The sequence below is a fragment of the Homarus americanus genome, unplaced genomic scaffold (genome assembly GCF_018991925.1).
Source record: "Homarus americanus isolate GMGI-L3 unplaced genomic scaffold, GMGI_Hamer_2.0 scaffold54443, whole genome shotgun sequence".
Classification (NCBI taxonomy): Eukaryota; Metazoa; Arthropoda; class Malacostraca; order Decapoda; family Nephropidae; genus Homarus; species Homarus americanus.
In genome coordinates, this window is record NW_024750852.1 from 9,358,005 (window position 1) to 9,381,451 (window position 23,447).

The 23,447-nt window shown below is 42.8% G+C and overlaps 1 protein-coding gene across 1 annotated transcript in view; it reads right to left on the reverse strand.

Moving 5' to 3' along the window:
- Window positions 1-23,447, reverse strand: part of LOC121854312 (fatty acid-binding protein, liver-like) — a 57,282-nt gene that overhangs the window by 23,586 nt on the left and 10,249 nt on the right. Inside the window, exon 3 of the mRNA XM_042348901.1 lies at window positions 15,669-15,770. Coding sequence (XP_042204835.1) covers window positions 15,669-15,770 — 102 coding nt within the window. The remainder of the gene's footprint in view (window positions 1-15,668; window positions 15,771-23,447) is intronic.

The following is a 23,447-nucleotide window of genomic DNA, read 5'->3' on the forward strand; positions in this document are numbered from 1 at the left end:
TCAACTAAAGGAGGAGAGTCAATAAAATTAAATGCCTTTGATTCCACCCTATCTTATAGTTGGACAGAAAAAGAGCCACCCCAGATATGAGAGCAGTGCTCCAAGTTAAGACGAATGAATCCCTTATAAGCTTGCAACAACTGCTCAGAAGTGAAGTAGCTATGGCATCTGTACAGCATTCCCAGCTTTCGGGAGGCAGCTATAGCAATGTTGTAGATGTGTGGCTTCCATGACATATTAGAGAAAATGGTGAGACCTAGCATATCTGTTTTAGAATTTGGCAGAATAATTGCGTCCAGAAATGTGATTAGTGGAGATCATTTAATTTGGAAAGTGTAATTGATAAATAATGTGTTTTATTACTATTAAATTTAACCAAGTTTCTACCTCCCCATTCGTTCCAACTTTGCAAAAGGTTTACAAACAGTTTAGCTGCAAACCTAAACAAGATTTCATATGCAAAACATTCCAAAAATAAAGGACACTCTACTGAATATTGTTACCAGCTCCAACAAGGTGATAACAAAACCAAGCACAACAAAATCCCCAAAGTAAATTTATGACCTCAACAAACCTACCTTGGTCCCATGCGGCAGTTGTCAAGAAAAAATCTGCTGCTGAACTAAAGGGTGTGATTTGTGGTGTGTTTCATGACCCTAACTCACATAACTCACGTGACTGTATAGCTTTCCCGCGGTATTAGGATGCGAGGTATGATAAACGACAGCAACGACAACCATGTCTTCGGCATTATAAACAGTTAGGGGAAGACCAGCGCCATGTCGACCACGACAAAGGAAAGCTGCACTCATACCGACTCAAAGAAACACTTTTATTGCAGCTTCATTAAACGCTGCGTTAAGCAAATGGAAGTGCTGTCTGTTCCGGTGTGAGTGGGTAATAACGCACTTTCCCCAGATATAGATACTACAGGGACGTTCACCTAATCACCTCACCACAGGTTTCAAGTTAGACACCAATGAGGTCCCGTGGGGAGTGCACAATACCTGCAAAAGCCTACCCCGCAAATGCAGAAAACCTGTATAAGCCCAAAGGGAAAAAAAAAGAAAAAAAAAAAACTCAACAACCACTAACCAAACCTACAATCCTCCCAAACGGAAACTTAACATACCCGACCTTACTAAATAACCCCCTTCCACCCTCCCCAAAAAAATAAATAAATAAATGAATAAATAAATAAATAAATAAAATAAAATAAAAATAAATAAATAAATCAAAATAGTAAATATAAAACAAATAAAACTTAACTCAACTCAACTATCCATTAACCACACAAAACTAATCACCCCAAGCAATCCTACCACACCATAAATCAACTTAAACGACCTCCAAGCCCCCACAAAAAATAAAAAATAAAAATAAATAACTCAACTCCAACCACATATCCATACCTACAATCCTCCCAAGAAACTTATCATACCTGACCTTACTAACAATGTCCACCTCCCCCCCCCTTACTTTATCCACACACAACAATCCCCCCCAAGCAATCCTATCTCAACACAAATCAACACACCCGACCTCCAACCCCGCCTCCCCAACCAATCTCCAAACACAACATCTCCCCCCCCAGACAAAGCCTCACAGAAATACTTACAACTCTCCAGAACCAACCCAAACATACCCAACCTCAGTGACAACCCTTCTCAATAAAAACAACCAAACTCAACAACTCCTCCCTAAAAAAAACTATCACTCCACATATCAACTTACCGACACCTTAAGCCCCCCCACCCAAAAAAGATCTCATTCTAATCTCCGTTCATAATTTGACAAAAAAGTTAAAAATCTGTCTCTTGCTATTACTAAAAACTCTCCTAAGATACGCTCATCCTTCCTCACTTCGAATACATTGACATTTCAAGTTCAAGATTCAAAACTCTTCCTCCAACTCGCTCCGATCCTCTTTGACATAGCTCAAAGACTTTACCTTCACCTTTTTCCAAACAACTCTACAACTAACTACATTCCATTTTCCCCTTCCTTGTCTTTCTTTGAGAGAGTGGTGTCCATGCGTCCGCCCACCTGCGCTTCTCCGCTTGCGCAGCCGTCGTGGCGGGGCAGTTCTTCCTCCCTTCACCAACACAGCCTGAGCTCTTGACGACAAGCAGACCACCCACGCTTGGCCCGTTGCCAGCCCGATCCTACTCCCCCCCCCCCTCTGCCTCGCCCTGGCTGTGTGTTGCAGCACCATCCACCCATCTGGGTACATTGCCTACTAGTAGAGCGAATAATGGAAAAATCGTGCAAATGGGTATACAAGCATGAAATTTGGCATGATCACACCCTAGGGGAAACTTGTCAAATTTGCCTGATTGGCCATTTGGAAATCCAAGATGGCGGCCATTTTTCAAGATGGCTGCCAAATTGACCTTCGAAAGATGATTTTCTATATAGAAATTGACGTACTTGGTCAATCTAAATGATCTTAGTGTCGATATGTATGTTTTCAAGCATGCTCAGATGATTTTTCCTATTTCTGATACTCTCAGATATATATTTGTCTTATTTATGACTGGTTTTATGTACTGGTTTTATGTTTTTTCCAACTAGGTGAGGGTAGCATGCAGAGGGTCTCTGCATGTGAGGGAGTGATCCTCGGGCACTACCAGGGCATACTGGTGACATCACTGACGTACAATCCAGCATGGAGTACAGCGTCAGCTAAGAAAAAGCATGTCAAACTGCAACAGCTTAGTGTCCCAAATGCTGCTTAACCAACCCCAAATCAGTTAAGCAGCCGCACCTGAATTGACAGGATGTGCCAGCGCTGGAGAGCCAAGCCAAGGATAACGGGGTTTTAGTTATCTGGATGGTGTACAGATCGCACGGGACTAATGACACTGGATGAACGATAGGACTAGGTGTAGGGAAAAAGGCATGAACCTAGTTGTATCCCATACAAGAAAGTGCTCATCAGGGTGGTAAAAGGATAAACCTTCGGCCGTGAAGATTAAAAATAGTTATGGACACAAAATCTACCAACAAATCATTCCTCACTGACAGGGCAAAGTGTTGTCTTTGTCAACAGGATAAGAAGGAAGATCTTAAGTCTCCACATGCAAATCCTGCCAAAAAAGGAGATGACGGTTACAAGAGCTTGGCAAGAAATATTCCTCAATTTCATTCAATCAATGCACTGCCAATCAAGCTTGACCCTGCAAGACTTGTTGAAGATGATGGGATAGAGGAGACCTTGAGGAGAAACAAGGCACAGTATCAAGAGAGTTGCAGACTTCTGTTCAACAACACAAAGTTAAATAGAGCTCAGAAAAGGCGAACCTCAGCGGTTGCTACAGAGGAGAGCACAGTAGCAAGATACTACGAATGGTCAGAGACCCCAAAACATCAGAATGTTTTCTATGTGAAGAAGAAGCTTTGGGAGATGACATCAGACATGCAATGACAATGAAACCTAATAAAAGATTGAATGATTGTGCGAAGACACTTAGCAATGGAAAACTCCTTGCCAAACTAAGTGCAGGATAGGTTGTGGCACAAGAACTGAAGTATCACTCTCGCTGCCTGGCAGACCTGTACAACCGAGAAAAAACACACCGAAATGCTAATGAGCAAGAAGAAGTACAAGAGCTTCATCCGAACAAGAAGGCATACCCAACTGCTTTCTCTGAACTGGTCACTTACATCACTCAGATGAAAACTTCTAGTGAAGGTACTGAACCACCCATTTTCAGACTTGCTGACCAGGTCACACTCTACAGACAGAGACTTGAGTAGCTGGGTGTTGGATCGTCCGATGTTCATGCTACTCGACTGAAGGACCAGCTGCTTTTTCACATCCCCCAGCTACAAGCTCATCACCAAGGAAGAGATATCCTACTGGCCTTTGAGAAGGATGTTGGCTCAATCCTGGCACAAGCAAGCAAATACGGTGACGCGATCCATCTGGCCAAGGGTGCTGGGATGATACGACGGGACATGCTTCAGCCCAAGTCACACTTCAGCAGTACATATCATGAAGGATGCAATGAACAGGCTGTTCCACCATCACTGCTTCAATTTGTATGCATGATCGAACATGGTGCAGATATCAAATCCCAACTCCAGCATGGCGCATCGATGTCTGACCTTGCTATGTCACAGCTCTTACAGTACAACTACTTTGCCAACTACAAGGTAGGAACACAAATCCACAGACACTCCAAGGACCATGAGACACCTTTTACTATCTACGTCGGCATGTCTGTGTTTGCTAAGACAAGAAAGAGGCAGCTCATCAATGGATTCCAGTTCATGATGTAGTTTCTGCGATAGGGCCTAAGAAAGCTAGTGGGATCCTATACTTTCATGCTTTCACTGGCTGTGACGTTGTCTCTGGCTTCCGTGGGAAAGGAAAGAAATCTGCATGGCAGACATGGAATGTCTGTGATGAAGTTTCAGAAACATTCACCAAACTCAGCCATTGTCCAACAACAGTTGCTGATGTTGACCTGCAGAAGCTGGAAAGATTTGTTGTCCTCGTGTACGACAGATCTAGTGCAGCCACTGATGTAGATGAGGCAAGACTAAATCTCTTTTCCCGCAAGCAGAGACCATATGACTCCATTCCACCGACCCAGTCAGCCCTCAAGGAACATGCAAAGCGGGCTGCCTACCAGGCTGGTATCATCTGGGGCCAGGTAACAATTTCCAGTCCAGAAACCAGCAGTCCTCTCAACTGGGGATGGACGCAGAAGGGCAGATACGTTGGACGATTCTTCCCCCGTCTGCGACAAGCTGTCAGGAGCTGACCAAATGTTCCTGTAAGAAAGACTGCAACCAGAGATGCAAATGCTTTCGCTCTGGACTTTCCTGCACAGCATTTTGCAGCTGCATATGTGAACAGCAGTAAATGCACAAACAAAGCTGTACAAAGATGTACTGTCAAGAGAAGTCACAGGAACCAGTGCTAATAGTGAGTACTTTTTTTTTTAGTAAGTTCTTTTTTTGTAATATTATTTTACTAAAAGTGTTATTTTATGTGGACAAAAATGTTACAATGGACTTAAAACTATAAAAAATCATCTGAGCATGCTTGAAAACATACATATCGACACCAAGATCACTCAGATTGACCAACTACATCAATTTCTATAAGAAAAATCAACTTTTGAAGGTCAATATGGCGGCCATCTTTAAAAATGGCCGCCAAATTTGGTGCTTGTATCACCATTTGCATGATTCTCTTGAAAAATTGCATTTAGCTGCCCCACTATACCCCCTTACGCAAGCGGTGTTTAAGCCACTGCACCTTTCCTCTCCTAAAACTCCCTTCACTCCTACCTATATCCTTCCCCTGAACCTCCTTCCCCCTGTCACTAGCCTTTAAGTTAAATTAAGTTAAGACCTACTGATTCTGATCTTTAGGATTTTCCGGTAACCAAATTGACATTACGCTTTACTAAACTAAGTAAACCATACTATCACATTTCGTGGCATTACCTACCCAACCATGCAAGATCCTTTTCCAATGCTCAACTTCAGGGTCAAAGTTTTAACCAATTCTACCACTACAAGGAAGGTGAATCACGAGTCCCAGCATGTCCCCGACCTTACTAACTCTTTCTCCCTGCGTTAATTTAGTATAAAAAAACTGGATTGTAGTAACTGCAATCTTAACAGAAACTCAGCATTTTCAGAGAGGGGGAAATAACCAGAGCCACTGTTCGGTTGCCTGAGGTTTTCGCTTGGACTGACGTAGTCTGTCTTACTGAAACTTGCAGGGTTAAAGGTCTTTCTTGTGAATCTACATTGAGTACGATTTGACCTGGTGGTTTAACGAATATCCCCGTTCTCAACAGAACTGGTGCTCCCAGATTATTGAAACAGAGATGTCACGATAATTAATCATCTGCAAGGTAAGACTAAACTCCTGGAGCTACTTGCCGACTGCAGAAACATTGTAGCTTTACCTGGTGAATCACTAGGTCAGACAAATTTAACTTCACATCACTTAATTATCTTTAAAATGAGACACAAACCCAATTTACATACCAGCTTACAAACTACCTCATAGCCAACGCACTGAAGTGGAAAACATGATTCAAGATAAACTGTAACAAGAGGTTATCACACATTCAAGGTCACCTTTCAAGAGCCTATTATTTTAGTCCTTAAGAAAGTGGAGGGTGGCACCCGGTCATTAATTTTCAGATAGGTACCTGATGCCTGTTCTGAGCGACATATTGCAATCTTTAGATAAAGATAATGCCATCTTTAGTAACCTTGACCTTCTTAGCGGGTATTGGTAAATTTCTCTCGACGAGAAATCCCATGCGGTTACTGCATTCAGTACTCCTTTGGGCTATTTTGAATTTTTACATACGCCTTTCGACCTTCGAAATGAAATGTGAATTCTTAAAATCTAGAATTCAATTCCTTGGTCATGTAGTCGACGGAGACGGCATTCATATAGTAGTCGGAGACGGCATTCATATAGTAGTCGGCAAAGTGTTGATGATATAGTGGTAACGTGTTTAACTCACCAATATGTCAGAGGTTAGAGCCTCGGCCCAGACACATGTGAGAAGGGTGTTATCCAGTCGTGGCGTGACCACATAAGGGGACAATCGTGCCCAAAGGTGCTCTTGACTTCCAGATCGTCCCACAAAGGTCCCACCAGCCGGCAAGTTTTTGCCAGCATGGGGGGTCGATATAAACGTCCCTGAAGAGGCTCTCTCATGGACGCAGACATCTCTGATGCGGATGCCATCGCCAACTCGCCTGGTCATACTGAATCCCAACACCCTTCAAGAGTCAGACCCCCAGTGATTATGACAGTAACTGTAATGTTTCTATGGGAAACACTAGCCACAGTGGAAACACTAATGCCACGGACCCAATCACCCTGCTCTCTGCCAACCAGCCAAGTAAGCTGAATCTACACTTCCCAAGGACTCACTGAAAACTGTAGAGGAAAGCTTCCATTGGATGATAAAGTACTGCAGACAACACGGTCTCAACATTCAATTCCAACAAGGTAAGAACCAGAACTTTATCAAGTGTCAGACTCCAGAGGTCTATGAAACACTTAGTACTGTTGGCTTTGACGGGGTTGTCCTGGTGCCCCCCCCCCCCTTCCCAGTAGACGCTGGTGAATGTTGCAACATCCTAGTGAAACGTTTCCCCCTATATGCTGACATCGAAGATGAGCGTGACTTTAATTCTAATATACTCATTATACGTCGACATTAACAGGGGAAGACTCCACAAGCTGCTGCCATTGTCAAGTGGAAGGGAAGGGAATGCCCAACCACTGTGGAGGCCCACCCACACCTCCCTCCACTTTATGCAGAACCCTATCATCCTGGGGCCTGCATTTTGTGTTTTCTGTTCTCATTGGGGTCACACCTTCACTGTCTGCTGCCGAAGTGATCGTCCCAGATGTCGCTTCTGTTCAAGTAACCATAACTCTTCCGCCTGTGCCCAGAAAATCAAAGACCACCTTAATAAGGGTGGTGCAGGCTATGTAGTTGATCCCAGGTATCTTAACTGTGGCGGCCGGCACAATGCTGACTCACGGCAATGCCCCAATCACTCGTCTGTCCCAGGGGAAAAGCCTCCTCAAAAGCCGCGTCTACCTCAATGCTCCACCCAGTCTACTGGGCCGCCTCCCTCTGCATCCCCTCTGTCTCCAGCAATGCCTTCTTCAACAACACCTGCCCCTGCCCTGGTGTGTCCTGCTGCCCCCGAGCGAAGTCCTGCCCCATCTTCACCACACGTGGTGCCTCAACTTGTCCACCCACCGCAAGCTGCGCCCGCTACTGTGTCTGTGCTGTCTCCACCAGGGCTACCTATTGGACCTGAAGACACCACTCCCGGCTACCTGTACCCCACCGACATGTCGACTCACACGCCATCACAATCACACTAAAAGGTATGTCCCTCAATATTGTCAATGCCTATGTGCCTCCCTCCACCCCTACTGCACCTGTCCCACCACACCATATCACCTCCACCCCCACTGTACTTCGCCACGCCTAGTACATCGGCAACCCTGCCTGGCCGCACTGTTTGTAAACTTTGTGGTCAACCCGACTCTCACACCCTCTCTCACTACATCCTCATTTGCCCTATGACCTCCTCCTACAGGTACCCAGCCGTTACCAACACCTCTTTCCTCCCTGACCAGATATCCCTCCTCCTAGTGACAGGCCTGACACTTGACATTATTAAGGACGGGGCGCTGGTGGTAGAGCGGTACCGTTCTTGCCTCGCAAGCAAGATGTCACGGGTTCGATTACCGGGCCGGCGGAAGTTGTTTGGACACTATTCCTAGTCCCTAGTCCCTAGCTGCTGTAAATCGAAAGTTGCGAATTCGTATTCAGGGACAAGTTGTTGGAGCTTCCAATAACTTGCTTAGACATAAAAAAAAAACATTGACTCTTCAGGCTTCTACTCCCTCGACTCTTCAGGCTTCTAGGCCCTTAACTCATGAGACATAAGGCAAGCATGAACTTAGCCTGCTTCCCTGTTGGGCGCTGTAAACGCTTCTGCGCTTCACCTTACACAAGGATGTAGGGGGATGCCCAAAAAATAAAATAAAATAAAATATTAAGGACCTGTCACACTTTGCCATAAGCAGATAAATTGTACCGGGAATTTTCGCCCCACACACTCATCATTCTGTCACTTTATGTAACTTGCTGACAAAACCCATGACCCCTTCAGGCTTTTACGCCCTTAATGCATGAGTCATAAAGACAAGCTTGAACTCCGCACGCTTCCCAGATGGGCGCTGTAAACGCTTCTGTGCTTCACCTTGCACAGGATGCAAGGGGGTGTCCAATAAACTAGCCCCTCGGGGGTAATCTAAAAAAAAAAATCTAAGGGCGTTATCCAGTTTGACCTTACCCGAACATCACAGGTTTCCCGGTTCCCGGTTTCCTCCTGTATTAACTCTGGAAAGACGTCCAAACGGCTGATAAGTAGCGAAAATGATGAATGAAAATACAGTACATAAATAAATAAAAAAAAATTACTCAGTTCTCACGTCCTATACCCGTTAATAAGGTGCGTAGTTCTCTTGGTTTATGTTGATATTACTGTTCATTCATAAAGGGGTATGCTACGTTAGCTTCCCCACTGACTATGTTACTCATGAAGGAGCGACTTTTGTCTGGAATGATGAACAGGATAATAGTTTTACTGCATTGGAGACAGCACTTACCAGTACACCAGTTTTGGCATTTCCTCACTACACTCAACGATTTACTCTGTTTACAGAAACCTCGGGACAAAGGCTAGTGACTGTATTCATGCAGCTGGACACACGAGAGAAACATGGCGTAATTGCTAACACCAGCCGTAATCTTAATGACCCAGAAACACGTTATTCAGTAAAGCACCTGGAAATGCTAGCTGTTGTGTGGTCTCTGAGGAAATTCAAGGACTTAATTTTCGGCTCTGGCATAACCGTCCATACGGATCAAAAAAATTGTGACCGAGTTGTTTCGTGGCAAAAAACCTCCAAGCAGACTAGCACACTGGTAGTGGCCATTCAAGAATTCGCCCCCATGTTTAAATACTTACCGGGACGAGCGAACGTGGTCGCTGATGCTTTGTCCAGACACATAGCACCAATTACGTCTGTATCTTCGTTCACTCTACATCAATTACGAGTTGAACAATGACTTGATCCCTTGTGGTCTGCAGTCATTTTTGCTCTAGAGTCGGCGTGGGGAGGCTCATTTGCCTAAATTACCTTCTCCGTTTAGTCAATTTGAACTACGGGAGGAAGAATGCACATGATACTGTCACACCACCAATTGTTATACCTGACACTGCGAGGCGGTGATACTAACTCTGTACCACAATGCTCCTCAAGCAGGCCATCCCAACCATGACAAATGCCCTGCTGAAATTAGAAAATTTACTGTTGGAATTCCATGAAAGAAGACATCGAACAATATACTGGTAAATATTTATCGTGTGCTCAATACAAGAGCACCAATTTTAAACCTGCTCAATTGCGTGAATATTCTACACCGGAACGTCCGTTCGTCACAGTCGGGATTGACTTGTTATAACTTCCGAAGAGTCACCAAGATTCTCTGTACGTAGGCCTACCGGTGTGTGTGGGTGGGTGTGTGTGTGTGTGTGTGGATAACTTCTAAAGATTTGTAATTTTAGTTCATTTGCAGGATGAATCTACCAAGGCGGTAGCCCACGCTCTAGTGATATATCTGATATGCCCATTCACTACACCTAAGGTTCTTTTATCCAACAACAGATCAGAGTTTAAGAATCAACTTTTAGCACAAACTTTCCGACAATATTACATCCAATAAAGCTTCATCACAGTTTATCACCCACAGGCGAATAGTCTGGTTTAATGAGCCAATCGTATAATCCTTTTAATTCCTCGACATATTGTGAATCCAATGCACATGGCATGGGGGGACTGGTTACCTCAAGGAGCAACCTCAATTAATTGGTCGAGCAATGGATCCACGGGCCAATCACCCTACTATATCATTATGGTAAACGTTTGCCCTAGGACGTACTGTACTTACAGGAACTTCTCAACTTGTATGCAACATGGACGATTACGCTAAAAAAGGAAATCAACATTTTTACGAACAACCATGTCAAGGTATGGAAACATTCAGCAGCGTCTCGCGCTGAAATGACTTGCAAGCAACATAAACAAGCTAAACCTGCAACGCTGGATATAGGCGTGTCATCTATCGTGTTGAGAGAACCCGACCGGATCTCTAAACTTTCGCCCAAATTTTCAGGTCCATTCCTGATAACCACCAAGGGAACGGGCAACAAATTAAAAAAAAATTAAACCCAACTCATAAATATCAGACGTAGGACATGTGGACAAACTTAAAAGGGTGCACCCTGATCTACTACCCACAGATGTTAACGATACCCCAGACACACCTGTTCGGATCACGACACATCAAGTACACCAGCTGTTCCTAATGATTATCGTTTGAAACTACGCTCTGCATAACAATCTCTAGACACTCCCAGTACTTAGGCTTATCATGCTATCCGGGTTATTATCATAGGTGAATGACATAATCACACAGACTAACCATTTACCTAGTGTAGTACATGAGTTGGTGCAGTCAGTGCCCATGCTAGAATGCCTTACATATTTTTTTCTGCATGCTGCGGAAACTTTTTCCAATTTCTATCTTTTGCCAGTGACACAATCATTGCAGATTTAATTAACGCAGGTTTGTGACGCGTGAATGCCCATCACTTGCCTGTACACACTCTTACTTTAACCCCTAAATTTCAAAACACAGGAGGTTGTATTTTTTTCTTTTGCTAGAAGCAGTGCAAACGCATGGTGTAATTTTGTATATTTTCTCTTTTACTAGAAGCAATCTTAAGCATGTTGCAATTTTATTCACATTCCAATGCTATGTCACCGCATGGCATCTGAAACCTTTCCCAGTGCAGGTTAATGACACACTTATGACACTGGATAAACAACAAAGGAAACTCTTATTAGCGGCTGAACACTACTCACATTTAGCAGTGGAGGACCTTAATGTGCCATTACGGTGTAAATCGCCATATTGACATTTATACTCACATCCAGCCTGCATATTCTCTTTTATTCCTGCTGCAGAAGGAATATGCGAACTGGCTGCCATACAGACGAACGCTCACACAGCGCAAAAACACTGTTCTTACACACCCATCTTCACAAAAATGGTATCTCATACACTTCTTCATAACGTGTGGTATTTTTAATTTTCCTCAGCAGACTAGTGTCAGTTTAAAGTGTCACAATGGTGGCAAGCTTTTTTAATGTACCTGTACAGTACAAGGGTATATGGCTCCAGACTATGGTGAACTCACCAACTCACCAGTAGTGCGGCCAAAACCTTGCCATCCCATCAACATTTTGGTTTAAATTTCAAGTTGACTTCAGACCTTGTACCTTCATTTTTAAATGTTAATTTTACTTTTAGCAAACTCAATCTTGTTTCTGACAATTTAACATTAATTGTATATCTGAATTAAAAGCAACCCCCTTCATTTAATGATATTTTCCATTTTATTTTTCTTCAAGTTTTGTCATCCCGGTTTTTTTATACCAACGATTTTACTAATTTTGAAAATTTTTGTTTGTTCTCCTCTAATAGACAACTTTCTATTTCTTTAAAAATTACTATTGTACATAAAGGCCTCACACATAAGGGACTTAAGGCTAGGAATTAAGATACTCAGTCCTCGGTTGGAGCTTCTTCAATTAAACCACAGCACACAGTATTTTGTAACACCGATAAGCATCCAGAGCTATTTTTTCTACGCGGTTAGACAACACCTCATAAGACTCGATGGGTGTGGTCAAGCAATGTATTAGCCCCTGCCTAACAGACAGTAATAATTATATAAATGTGGGGAGCACTAATTATGTTTATATAAAAACAACACACACACATTAATTAATCTAAGAGCAAGTGTTTAGTAAATATTGTCTAGTAAATACTGAAACAAGTGATGTATGCCATGTAACCTCAATGTCTTTCAAATTATCTATGCACACCATGTCCAGCAGGGTCATCAGTTATTCGCAGGTTACTTCAGTCAAATCAGGTCTCTCAGACACACCATATGTGTGTTAACGAAGTTCGCTATAACTCTCTTCAACTATACTAACACTCATAGCTCTACGTGTTGGTTCCGGTGATATCATACGTTAATTGTGCATAGACTATTTTCTTAATGAAAAAAAAAAGGACAATTATGGTTTGCAAACTTTATCAAAAACATTTCTTTGTGTATTTCTGTTACCAACAACACTGTACCTACAGTACAAGACAATGTATCCAGAATGACACCAGGTAAATAGAAAATACATGTATAGTGGGTCAGACTGCCGTGTATAGAGGTTAAGACAGCTGTGTATAAAGGTTAAGACAGCAGTGTATAGAGGTTAAGACAACTGTGTATAGAGGTTAAGACAGCTGTGTATAGAGGTTAAGACAGCAGTGTATAGAGGTTAAGACAGCCGTGTTTAAAGGCTCAGAAAGCCATATATTAAGACCAGGACAGCTGTGTATAGAGGCTTAAACAGCATTGTTTAGAGGCACAGACACTCGTGTATAGAAGCTTAGACAGTCATGTAAAAAGACACAGACAGTTGTGTATAGACGCTCGGACAGACATGAATAGAGGCTCAGAGAGTCGTGTTTAGAGGCTCAGAATGCCGTATATAGAGGTTCAGAATGTCGTGTATAGAGGTTCAAACAATCGTGCATAGAGGCTCAGAAAGTCGTGTTTATCGGCTCAGACGGCCGTGTGTGAGAGGTTCTGCTGGCGGTATATAGAGTTCAGAGAGCAGTGTATAGAGGCTCAGACAACCGTGTATAGAGGCTCAGAAAGTCGTGTATGGAGGCTTAGACAACAATGTTTAAAGGCTCAGATGGCCGTACATAGGGGTTCAGGCAGCCATGTATAGAGGCTCAGATAGCTGTGTATGGAAGCTCAGACAGCCATGCTTAGACAGCCGTGTTTAGAGGCTTAGACAGCCGTGTATAGAGACTTAGACAGCCATGTTAACAGGATTAGACGGTCGTGATTGACAGGCTCTGACGGTGGTATATAGAGGGTAAGACACCTGTGTATAGAGACTCAGACAGCCGTGTATAGAGGCTCAGACGACCGTATATAAAGGCTCAGACAGCCATTTATAGAGGGCCAGACAACTGTGTATGGAACCTCAACCAGCCTTTTATAGAGACTCAGACAGCCGTGTTTAGAGGCTCAGAAAGTCATGTACAGTCGTGTATGGAAGCTTAAACAGCATTGTTTAGAAAGCATAGAGACTCAGACAGCCGTGAATAGAGGCTTAGACTGCCCTGTTTAGGGGCTCAGAAAGCCGTATATACAGGTTCAGACACTGTATATATAGGCACAGACAGCTGTGTATAGAGGCAAAAACAGCCGTATATAAAAGCTTAGGCAGCCGTGTATACTATAGAGGCTCAGACAACCATGTATATAGGCTCAGACAGTAGTGCATAGAGGTTCACACGGCCGTGTATAGAGGCTCACACGGCCGTATATAGAGGCTCAGACGGCCGTGTATGATAGGCTCAGACAGCGGTATATAGAGGCTCAGACGGCCGTGTATAGAGGCTCAGATGGCCATATATAAAAGCGCTGAGAACCGTTTATAGAGGCTCAGACAGCCGTGTATGTAAGGCTTAGACAGCATTGTTTAGAGGCTCAGACTACCGGCTCAGACGGCCGTATATAAAGGCTCAAAGGGCCGTGTGTAGAGGCTCAGACGGTCGTGTATAGGGCCTTAGACAGCCGTGTCAAAAGGATTAGACAGCCGTGTATAGAAGCTTAGACATCGGTGTTTAGAAGCTAAGACAGCCTTGTATAGAGGCTCAGACAGCCATGTATAGAGGCTCAGACAGCCGTCTATAAAGGCTGAGACAGATATGTATTGAGGCTCATATAGTCGTGTATCGAGGCTCAGACACCGTGTATAAAGGCTTAGACGGCTATGCATAGAGACTCATACAGTCGTGCTTAGAAGCTCAGACAGCCGTTTATAAAGACTCAGACAATAGTGTATAGAGGCTTAGACAGACGTATATAAAGGCTGAGACAGCCATGTATAGAGGCAGAGACAGCCTTATATAAAGGCTCAGATAGCCGTGAATATGGCCTCAAACAGCCTGCATAGAGGCTTAGACAGTCGTGTATAGAGGCAGAGACAGATGCATATAAAGGCTGAGACAGCCATGTATAGAGGCAGAGACAGCCTTATATAAAGGCTTAGACAGCCATGTATATGGTCCTCAAACAGCCTGTGTAGAGGCTTAGACAGTCGTGTTTCGAGGCTCAAACGGCCGTGTATAAGGCCTCAGACGGCCGTGTATAAGGCCTCAGACACCCATGTATAGAGGCTCAGGCGACCGTGTAAAGAGGCTCAGATGACCGTCTATAGTGGCTCAAAATGGCTTATATGAAGGCTTAGACAGACGGGTATAGGGCCACAGACAGCCGTGTATAGAGGCTGATGCAGCCGTGTATAGAGGCTCAGACGGTCGTGTACAGAGGTTCAGAGAACCGTGTTTTGAAGCTTAGACAACCGTGTATAGAAGCTCAGACAGTCTTGAATAGAGGCTTTTAGAGCCGTGTACAGAAGACGAACACAACCGTGTATAGAAGCTCAAGCAGTCGTGTATAGAGGCTCAGACAGCCGTGTATAGAGACTCAGACGGTCGTGTACAGAGGTTCAGAGAGCCGTGTACTAAGTCTTAGACAACCGTGTATAGAGGTTCAGACAGTCGTGAACAGGGGCTTACAGAGCCCTGTATAGAAATAGAAACAGCCGTGTATAGAATCTCAGGCAGTCGTGTATAGAGGCTTAAACAGCAGTGTTTACAGGCTCAGACGGCCCTGTATAAACTCAGACAGCCATGTATAGGGGCTCATACAGCTGTGTATAGATGCTTAGACAGCTGTGTATAAAGGCAGAGACAACAGTGTATAGAGGCTTAAACAGCAGTGTTTACAGTTTCAGACGGCCATGTATGGAGGCTCAGACAACCTTGTATAGAGACTCAGACAGCTATTCATAAAGTCAGAGACAGCCATGTACTGTATAGAGGTGAAAACAGACGTGTATAGAAAGGCGCCGGCAGTTGAGTACAGACCTGGGTGGCTCCAGAAGCAGTGAACTTGACCGAGGCGTCGCCACTCTTGCCTCCCATACTCCAAGTGCCCTTGAGCGTTGACCCCGTCAGCGTCAGGTTCATCTGAGATCACAACACAATTTGAGCCTTCCTGCCTATATCCGGAGGTTTTACAAAGGTTCTTACAATGAACTTTCCTCGTAAATGAGAATAAAAGAATACAATTCATAAGCAAGGGCACAAAAATAAGCTTTCTCAGATTAAATGTTTGTCTCCAACTTAATTCTGTCGCCTAACTGTAAAGTTACAGTACAGTTGGGCACAAAAATTAGTGGTCCACCCGAGGTAGAGGTAAAGGCCCGTCCACACCTTACTAATGTGAGTCAATGTCTAGACGCCTTGGGCCTAACACGCAAGCTAACATCAGTCATTGAAGAAACCTGTGGTTAGACACCATACTAAAACTTAAAGTTTCTGACGTTTGCCGTTTTATTGTTTTTATTGTCTGAGAATTTATTATATGTAAATCAGGAAAAGCATTAGTTTGTGTTCATTCTATAACTCTTTAACACTATGATTACTTTAGCTATATATTCTGGTTAATGACAATGACTACTGCACAATTTGAAGTACAGTATTTTCATTTTGTGAAGGAAAATAATAGGAAATGCTATTCCTATGTGATTTACTTCGGTAAAACACTTCTCTTTTACTATGAAACTTATAAACTGACCATATTGTCAGGTCCACTAGTGCAATATCACCTTTCATTAAAAAAAAACCCACTGGACATCCCAAAAGATTACCGACGGCAATGGGTCGTGGAAAAGACGAATGCCTTAGCCTCTCCAGAGATTCACAAACACACACACAACCCCACATGCGTCCGTGTGTGGGGGGTGGTTGAGTGTTGAGCTATGTGGACACAATAAGCTGTATGTAAATGCTTTGTTTTATTTCATACAAAGCCTGCCCATTCTTCTCAATTTTAAGCAAAGTGACCCACCACCTGGGATTACCCGTGCCAACTTTGTGGCCGTAGCAGCATTTTACGAACTCCATCTAGGAAAGACGAGGCCGTGATAGCGACCTCTGTTCACACGCAAAGGTCCAGGATTCGATTCCCGATAAGTAGGTATTGTTTGAATATTGAAGTCTGGGTGTATGAACTGTTGAGATACTGTATATCGGTAGCTTTCTGTTTCCTAGCTGGAGTCGGTAAAAATGCTACGACCACATAGTTGGCACGGGCAAACTTCGGTGGAAGCTCATGTTGCTCTAGAACAAGACGAAGGAGCAGGCCTTGTGTGAAATAAACAAAACCTAGGATTGCTTTTCTTGTCCCTGTTTGGATATGGACTCGAGATATATATATATATATATATATATATATATATATATATATATATATATATATATATATATATATATATATATATATATATATATATATATATATATATATATATATATATATATATATATATATATATATATATATATATATATATATATATATATATATATATATATATATATATATATATATATGCTGATAACCACAAGGAAAGAAGAAAACACGAAGTTCCCAAGCGCTTTCGTGTAATTCACATCTTCAGGGGTGAGTACAGACTAAGGAGAATTACAAAACAAGGTGTATATATACAGAGGAGGGTGAGATCAGGTCCACAATGGTCAGGTATTAGATAATGACCCTACTAATCTTTAAATAGCACAGCAACGGTCGGTAGTCAGGTCAGAGGGTAAGGTGACCCAACCTTCTCACCTGGTTACAAATCTTCTTAATTACAATATTGTCCTGTTTGTACATGCCATTACTCAAATTCATGTTGAATGCTTCGGTATGTTGAATGAGACTAGATTCTATGATGTTCCTACTATCAATTGAATTACAAGTTAATATTGAGGAGGCATTATCCCAGTCAATGCAATGCTTGTTATCCCTCAAATGAACAAACAGAGCATTGGATTCCTGGCCTGTCCTAACACTATATTTATGTTGTTTAAGTCTAGTTACAAGATCTTTACCTGTCTGGCCTAAGTAAAACATATTACATTACTTAGGCCAGACAGGTAACTTGTAACTAGACTTAAACAACATACCTTACCTGTTAGGAATCGAACCCGGGAATTCCGCATGTGAACACCACACCACAGTAGCAACAAAAACTAATCTAGGCTTTGTTGTATTTCACACAAAGCCTGCTTAGAAACGACGATGCTACCAATACATCTCAACAGTCCATTTTATATAAGCAGACTTCACTATACTAACAATTTCTTGCTTGAGAACAGGGAGCACTACCACTGCACCGCATGAGCAACCAAATCTATCCTAGGCTTTGTTGTATTTCACACGAAGCCTGCTCTTTCGTCTTGTTCTTAAGCAACATTAACCGCCACCGGGATATCCCGTGCCAACTACGCAAAATACGACAAAACCTAGGATAGTATTTTGTTGCTATTGTGGTGCCGTGGTAGTGCTTCCTTTTCCTATACAGAGGTCTTGGGTTCGATTCCTGACTAGAAAATATATATATATATATATATATATATATATATATATAATCAACACCTCAACCCGCCAGGATTCGAACCCACGGCCCACTAGCCCATGACTGTGACCAGGGAACGCTAACCGCTGGACCACCAGGATACTAAAAGCAGTCCTAGACTTTGTTATATTTCACACAAAGCCTGTTCAACGAGCTTATGGCGCCGTGAACCTCTAATGGGGACTACCCGTATCACATAGGTGGTCAGAGTAACGTTTTACCAAATCCGGCTTCGAAACACGAGGATCCATATATATTTCATTAGCCCAATAGCACGCGGACTTCTATATACAATCAACACCTCAACCCGCCAGGATTCGAACCCACGGCCCATGCGGTTAGCGTTCCCCGGTTACAGTCATGGGCTAGTGGGCCATGGGTTCGAATCCTGGCGGGTTGAGGTGTTGATTGTATGTAGAAGTCCGCGTGCTATTGGGCTAATGAAATATATATATGTGAAGTTGTTCGCAGTCATATTTCCCGCCTCTGCTGACGGTCGTGTAATATTTCAATGTGATTCTGGATCTATGAAAATGTTGTTTTTACGTAATGTTGTGTTTCTGATACGTTATTTGTCTTAGTATGCCTTATTGTGGGTAAAAATAAGTATATATTAAATGCATCCTTCCCAACGATTATAAATAAACTCATTTAGAATTACATCATTACTTCAGGACAAAATCGGACAGGTTTGCAACAGCCAATCAGCTGTAACTTTTGAGGAGGGGGCGGGGCATCTTTTCTCAGCTGGGAATAAACGCTCTAGGTCGGGAATCAAACTCTAGACCTCTCTGTGTAAACCTGGATCGCTACTACCACGCCACAAGGACAGCAAAGCTATCCTATAGGCTTTGTTTTATTTCACACAAAGCCTGTTCATTCGTCTTGTTCTTAAGCAACAGGCGCCTGCACCGGAGTTTGCCCGTGCCAACTGTGTGGTCGTAGTAGCATTTTACCTCAATGCCGTTAATCAAGAGCAGAAAACAGAGTCGACTAGCAAGGACATGTACCCAATTGCCTTTTCCAAACTCGTCATCTACATTACTGATACGAAGGCTACAAGTGATGGGACGAATCCAGTTGTATTCAGGCTTGCAGATTTAGCATCTCTTTATAAGTAGCGGCTTCAACAACTTGGTGTAGAATCACCAGACGTGAATTCAACGAGGTTGAAACATCAGCTGTGCCACCGCATACCAGAGTTAGAAGCGGATAAGAAAGGACAAAGCCAGATTAAGATGTTCTTATTATGGACGGATCTGTATAGGTGAGCACACTAGTGCCACATTCACCCAAGTCATTTGAAGAATATGCCACTACAGAGTTTCTTCCCAAGATAGAGGCATTCTGTAGCAATCACAAGAGGACTGATATTGTGTTTGATGTTTACTGGCAGAACAGCTTGAAGTCTGAGGCATGGTCAGGACAGGGGGAAAGCAGTTTGAAGGAGAGTGACAGCCACGGGAAAAACATCCTCAAACTGGCAAAGCCTTCTACGTAACAACAACAACAAAAGAGAACTGTTCAACTTTCTTGCAGAAAAAGTGTCGCAAATGAGTACAATTAATATTGTCATCGTGACAAAGGGTGAAAATGCCCCATGTAGCCAAGAAGAGGCTGACACACGGATATTTCTGCATGCACGGCATGCAACAATTGAGGAATACAAGTTACTGATGGTTAAAGCGAACGACGCAGACTTCGTTGTCATAGCCACATCGGTAATGTCCTCTCTGATGCAACTGGGTCTGGAAAAAATGTGGATTGCTTTAGGCAAAGGACACAGCACTCGGTGAATTTCAACTCATGAGGTAGTTTTGGCCATAGGACCTGAGAAAACATGTGATATCCAATTTTTTCATGCATTCAGCGGCTGTGATGTTGTGTCAGCCTTCCATGAAAAGGCAAAAAAGTCAGCTTGGCATACATGGAACGTGTGTGATGAAATCTCTGACACATTTGCAAAACTCAGCCAGTGCGCAACAGAGATGGGTGAGAGTGGCCTTCAAGCGCTGGAGAGGTTTGCAGTCCTTATGTACGACAGGTCCAGTGAAGCAACAAATGTTGATGCAGCAAGGCTTGATCTATTTGCCAAAAAGCAGAGAGCTTACGATGCTATTCCGCCAACCCGAGCTGCACTGAAAGAACATGCCAAACATGTTGCCTGTCAGGCTGGACACATATGTGAACAGGCATTAGTAAGACAGTCAGACCTGCTTTGCCCATCTGACTGGGGATGGGTCAAACACGGCGACATGTGGAAAGTCTTCTGGACTGCTCTTCCACCCATTTCGAAAGACTATCAGGAGTTGACCAAATGCGGTTGTAACTACTATTGTACGAGCGGATGGTGCAGGTGTTTTAGCTATGGACTTCCTTGCACAGCTCTATAGCTGTCCTTGCCAGGCCTAGTGAGGAAATCAAAACAGCAGAGACTGTCATCATCAGGAATATATTACGACATTCACATTAAATGACGGATTCATATAGTGTTTTTTTTTCATAGCAGAATTAATTTCAGTATAGTCTAAAACATATAAAATGATACTAAAACCACTTACATTGGACATATATACCAATATCTATGACAAAAGTTAGCAATTATGACCAGGAAGGCAGCCATCTTTCAAAATTACCGCCATGTTGAAATTTCGTTTGACTATCACTTTTTTCCTATAAAGTTACCCAAGGGGATTATTCATGGCAAATTTCATGCTTGTATCACCATTTGAACGATTCTCCTGTTAGTTGCTGCACTACTAGTGAGGTATATATACATATATATATAAATATATATATATATATATACAATCAACACCTCAATCCGCCAGGATTCGAACCCACGGCCCACGAGCCCATGACTGTAACCGGGGAACGCTAACCGCTGGACCACCAGGATACTAAAAGCAGTCTTAGACTCTGTTATATTTCACACAAAGCCTGTTCAACGAGCCTATGGCGCCGTGAACCTCTAATGGGGACTACCCGTATCACGTAGGTGGTCAGAGTAGCGTTTTTACCATATATATATATATATATATATATATATATATATATATATATATATATATATATATATATATATATATATATATATATATATATATATATATATATATATATATATATATATATATATATATATATTTAGAGAGGTAAATACCAATAATGGCGATACTGATATTTCAAGGTCAACTGAGGGAGGACAGCGCTCCTGCACCTTAGTGAGAGTTTCTGGAACTGCACCCATATAATATTAAGTATACTCTGGCGAATTAATATGGACGTGAATCATGAAATTAAAAATTATTATAGATCGTTTCTCAGTTCTAAATATGTTACATAAGCCCCAATTAAGCTATTAGTTGTGCAGAAAATAGGTCCCTAGGCCAAGCCCACACAATGGGGCACACCAGGCTTCAGTCTCTTGGCAATGGTCAAGCCATAAGGACGTTGCTCTGCTCGTCCAGGAAAACGACCACGTGGTCTGGTCTCCTTTGTGTACAACATCAGAATTAACAAGTAAGTTTTATTTGATCTCAAACAGGCATTAGATAGGGTGGAGGAGAAGTTAACAATAGCTAACAGAGGGTTCATTGCAGGGATTCTGCAGAACCCACTCAGTCTGAGCCGTCTGAGTGGTCGGTCTAAGTGGTCTGAGAGGTCGCTTTGAGCCCACGGGGTCTTCAGCTATCTTGAGCCCACGCGGTTGAGTGAGCAGTTTTGAGGGATGGAGAGGAGCCAGCTGTCTGTGTGGACAACTAACTGTGTGGGACCATCATCCGCCCCATTTGACGATCGTTTGGGGTCACCAGATCTCCTCCACCTCGGTTCACAATACCACACATCTTCAGGCAGTTTAGTGAAAACCTCTTACTAACGGGAAAATAGAACCCCCCTCAGCTGAACAGGTTTCAGTGGCTGACTGGCCCCCACTCTCTTCCGTTTCATGGATGTACTGAATGTAAACTGAGGCTATCTGAGTGAATGAATGGTCACACACTGAGACCAGGAGTCTAGTGGGCACTTAGAGAAACATTTTGTCTCCCCTTAGTATGGGTGTATGCTGAGTTTGTGTGATGCATGTTACAGGAAATAATGTAAGGTGTGTATAGAATTTCCTTTAGTCCAGGTGTGAGAACAACGCTCCTCATGATTGATTTTGCACACGTGAGACGTCAGAAATCATATCTAAAGTTGTGAATGGCTTGTTAGTGCCTTAAGAAAAATACAGGTGCATGCGGAACCTATGTGTGAGGTTAAGGAGCATGCTTCACGGGTATTGGTAGAGAAAAACATTCATGACTCTTGAGCTCTAGAGAAAATACTGAAAAAATTGAAACCAGGGAACACCCACATGCCTGATGGATCATGAGTGATTTTCTCGGGGATTTTGTAAAATGCCGTTCTCCTTGGTTGGCTAGTAGTTACACCCTTCCGGTTATTTGGCCAGTTGAAAATGTAGTAGTTGTGGGTCATTCCAGACAGGCGATGATTGATCCATGTGTGTAGCTAATAATTTTTTACTATGTTTTACCTCAGTTCTCAGGGACTGGTATTATTTTGTTGAGTGCCCTTAAGGCCTATTTATGGTGGGGTTAATAATTTCTTAATGTTTCATGCCATTTCCCCAGTGCTTGATAGTATTGTTTTCTAATGTTTATGTGCCACTAAGAGATGTCAGTTAACGAGGGAACTGTTTTCAGATGAGGTTCCTCCTTTCTGTTGTAAGTAATACTGTTGCCTTAGTCTTCCTTTAATGCATTTAATATTTCTTAATAATTTTGATATCATGTATAACTTTTGTTCCCCAGTGTAGTCGTTTAAGCCAGGCTAAGAGGTGCGCATATGTTGGTGTACCATTATTGATTGTGGTTGTAGTGTTGGAAGGAATAGAAGTGTCAAATTTTACAGTGCGTCTCATTCACCCCAATCACAGGTGCTATCTTACCACGGGTCACGGAGAACATTTTTAGTTAATTGTGTTTGTGGTGGTTCGGGTTTTTCTCCAAGGGGCGCTTCCACTGCATTTCCATCCACTAATAATAAAAAAACAAAACAAGTCAAGTGAGTTAAATAATTACCCGACCGGTTACAATTGGTAGCAGAGCCTAGTTTTTTCTATTTTCGTGACTGATAGTTCTGTGGTTGGGATAATGAAAGCCATCATGTGTTGGCTAGTAATGGTAGGGATTGAACTCGCACTGATGCTCATCCTTGTGCC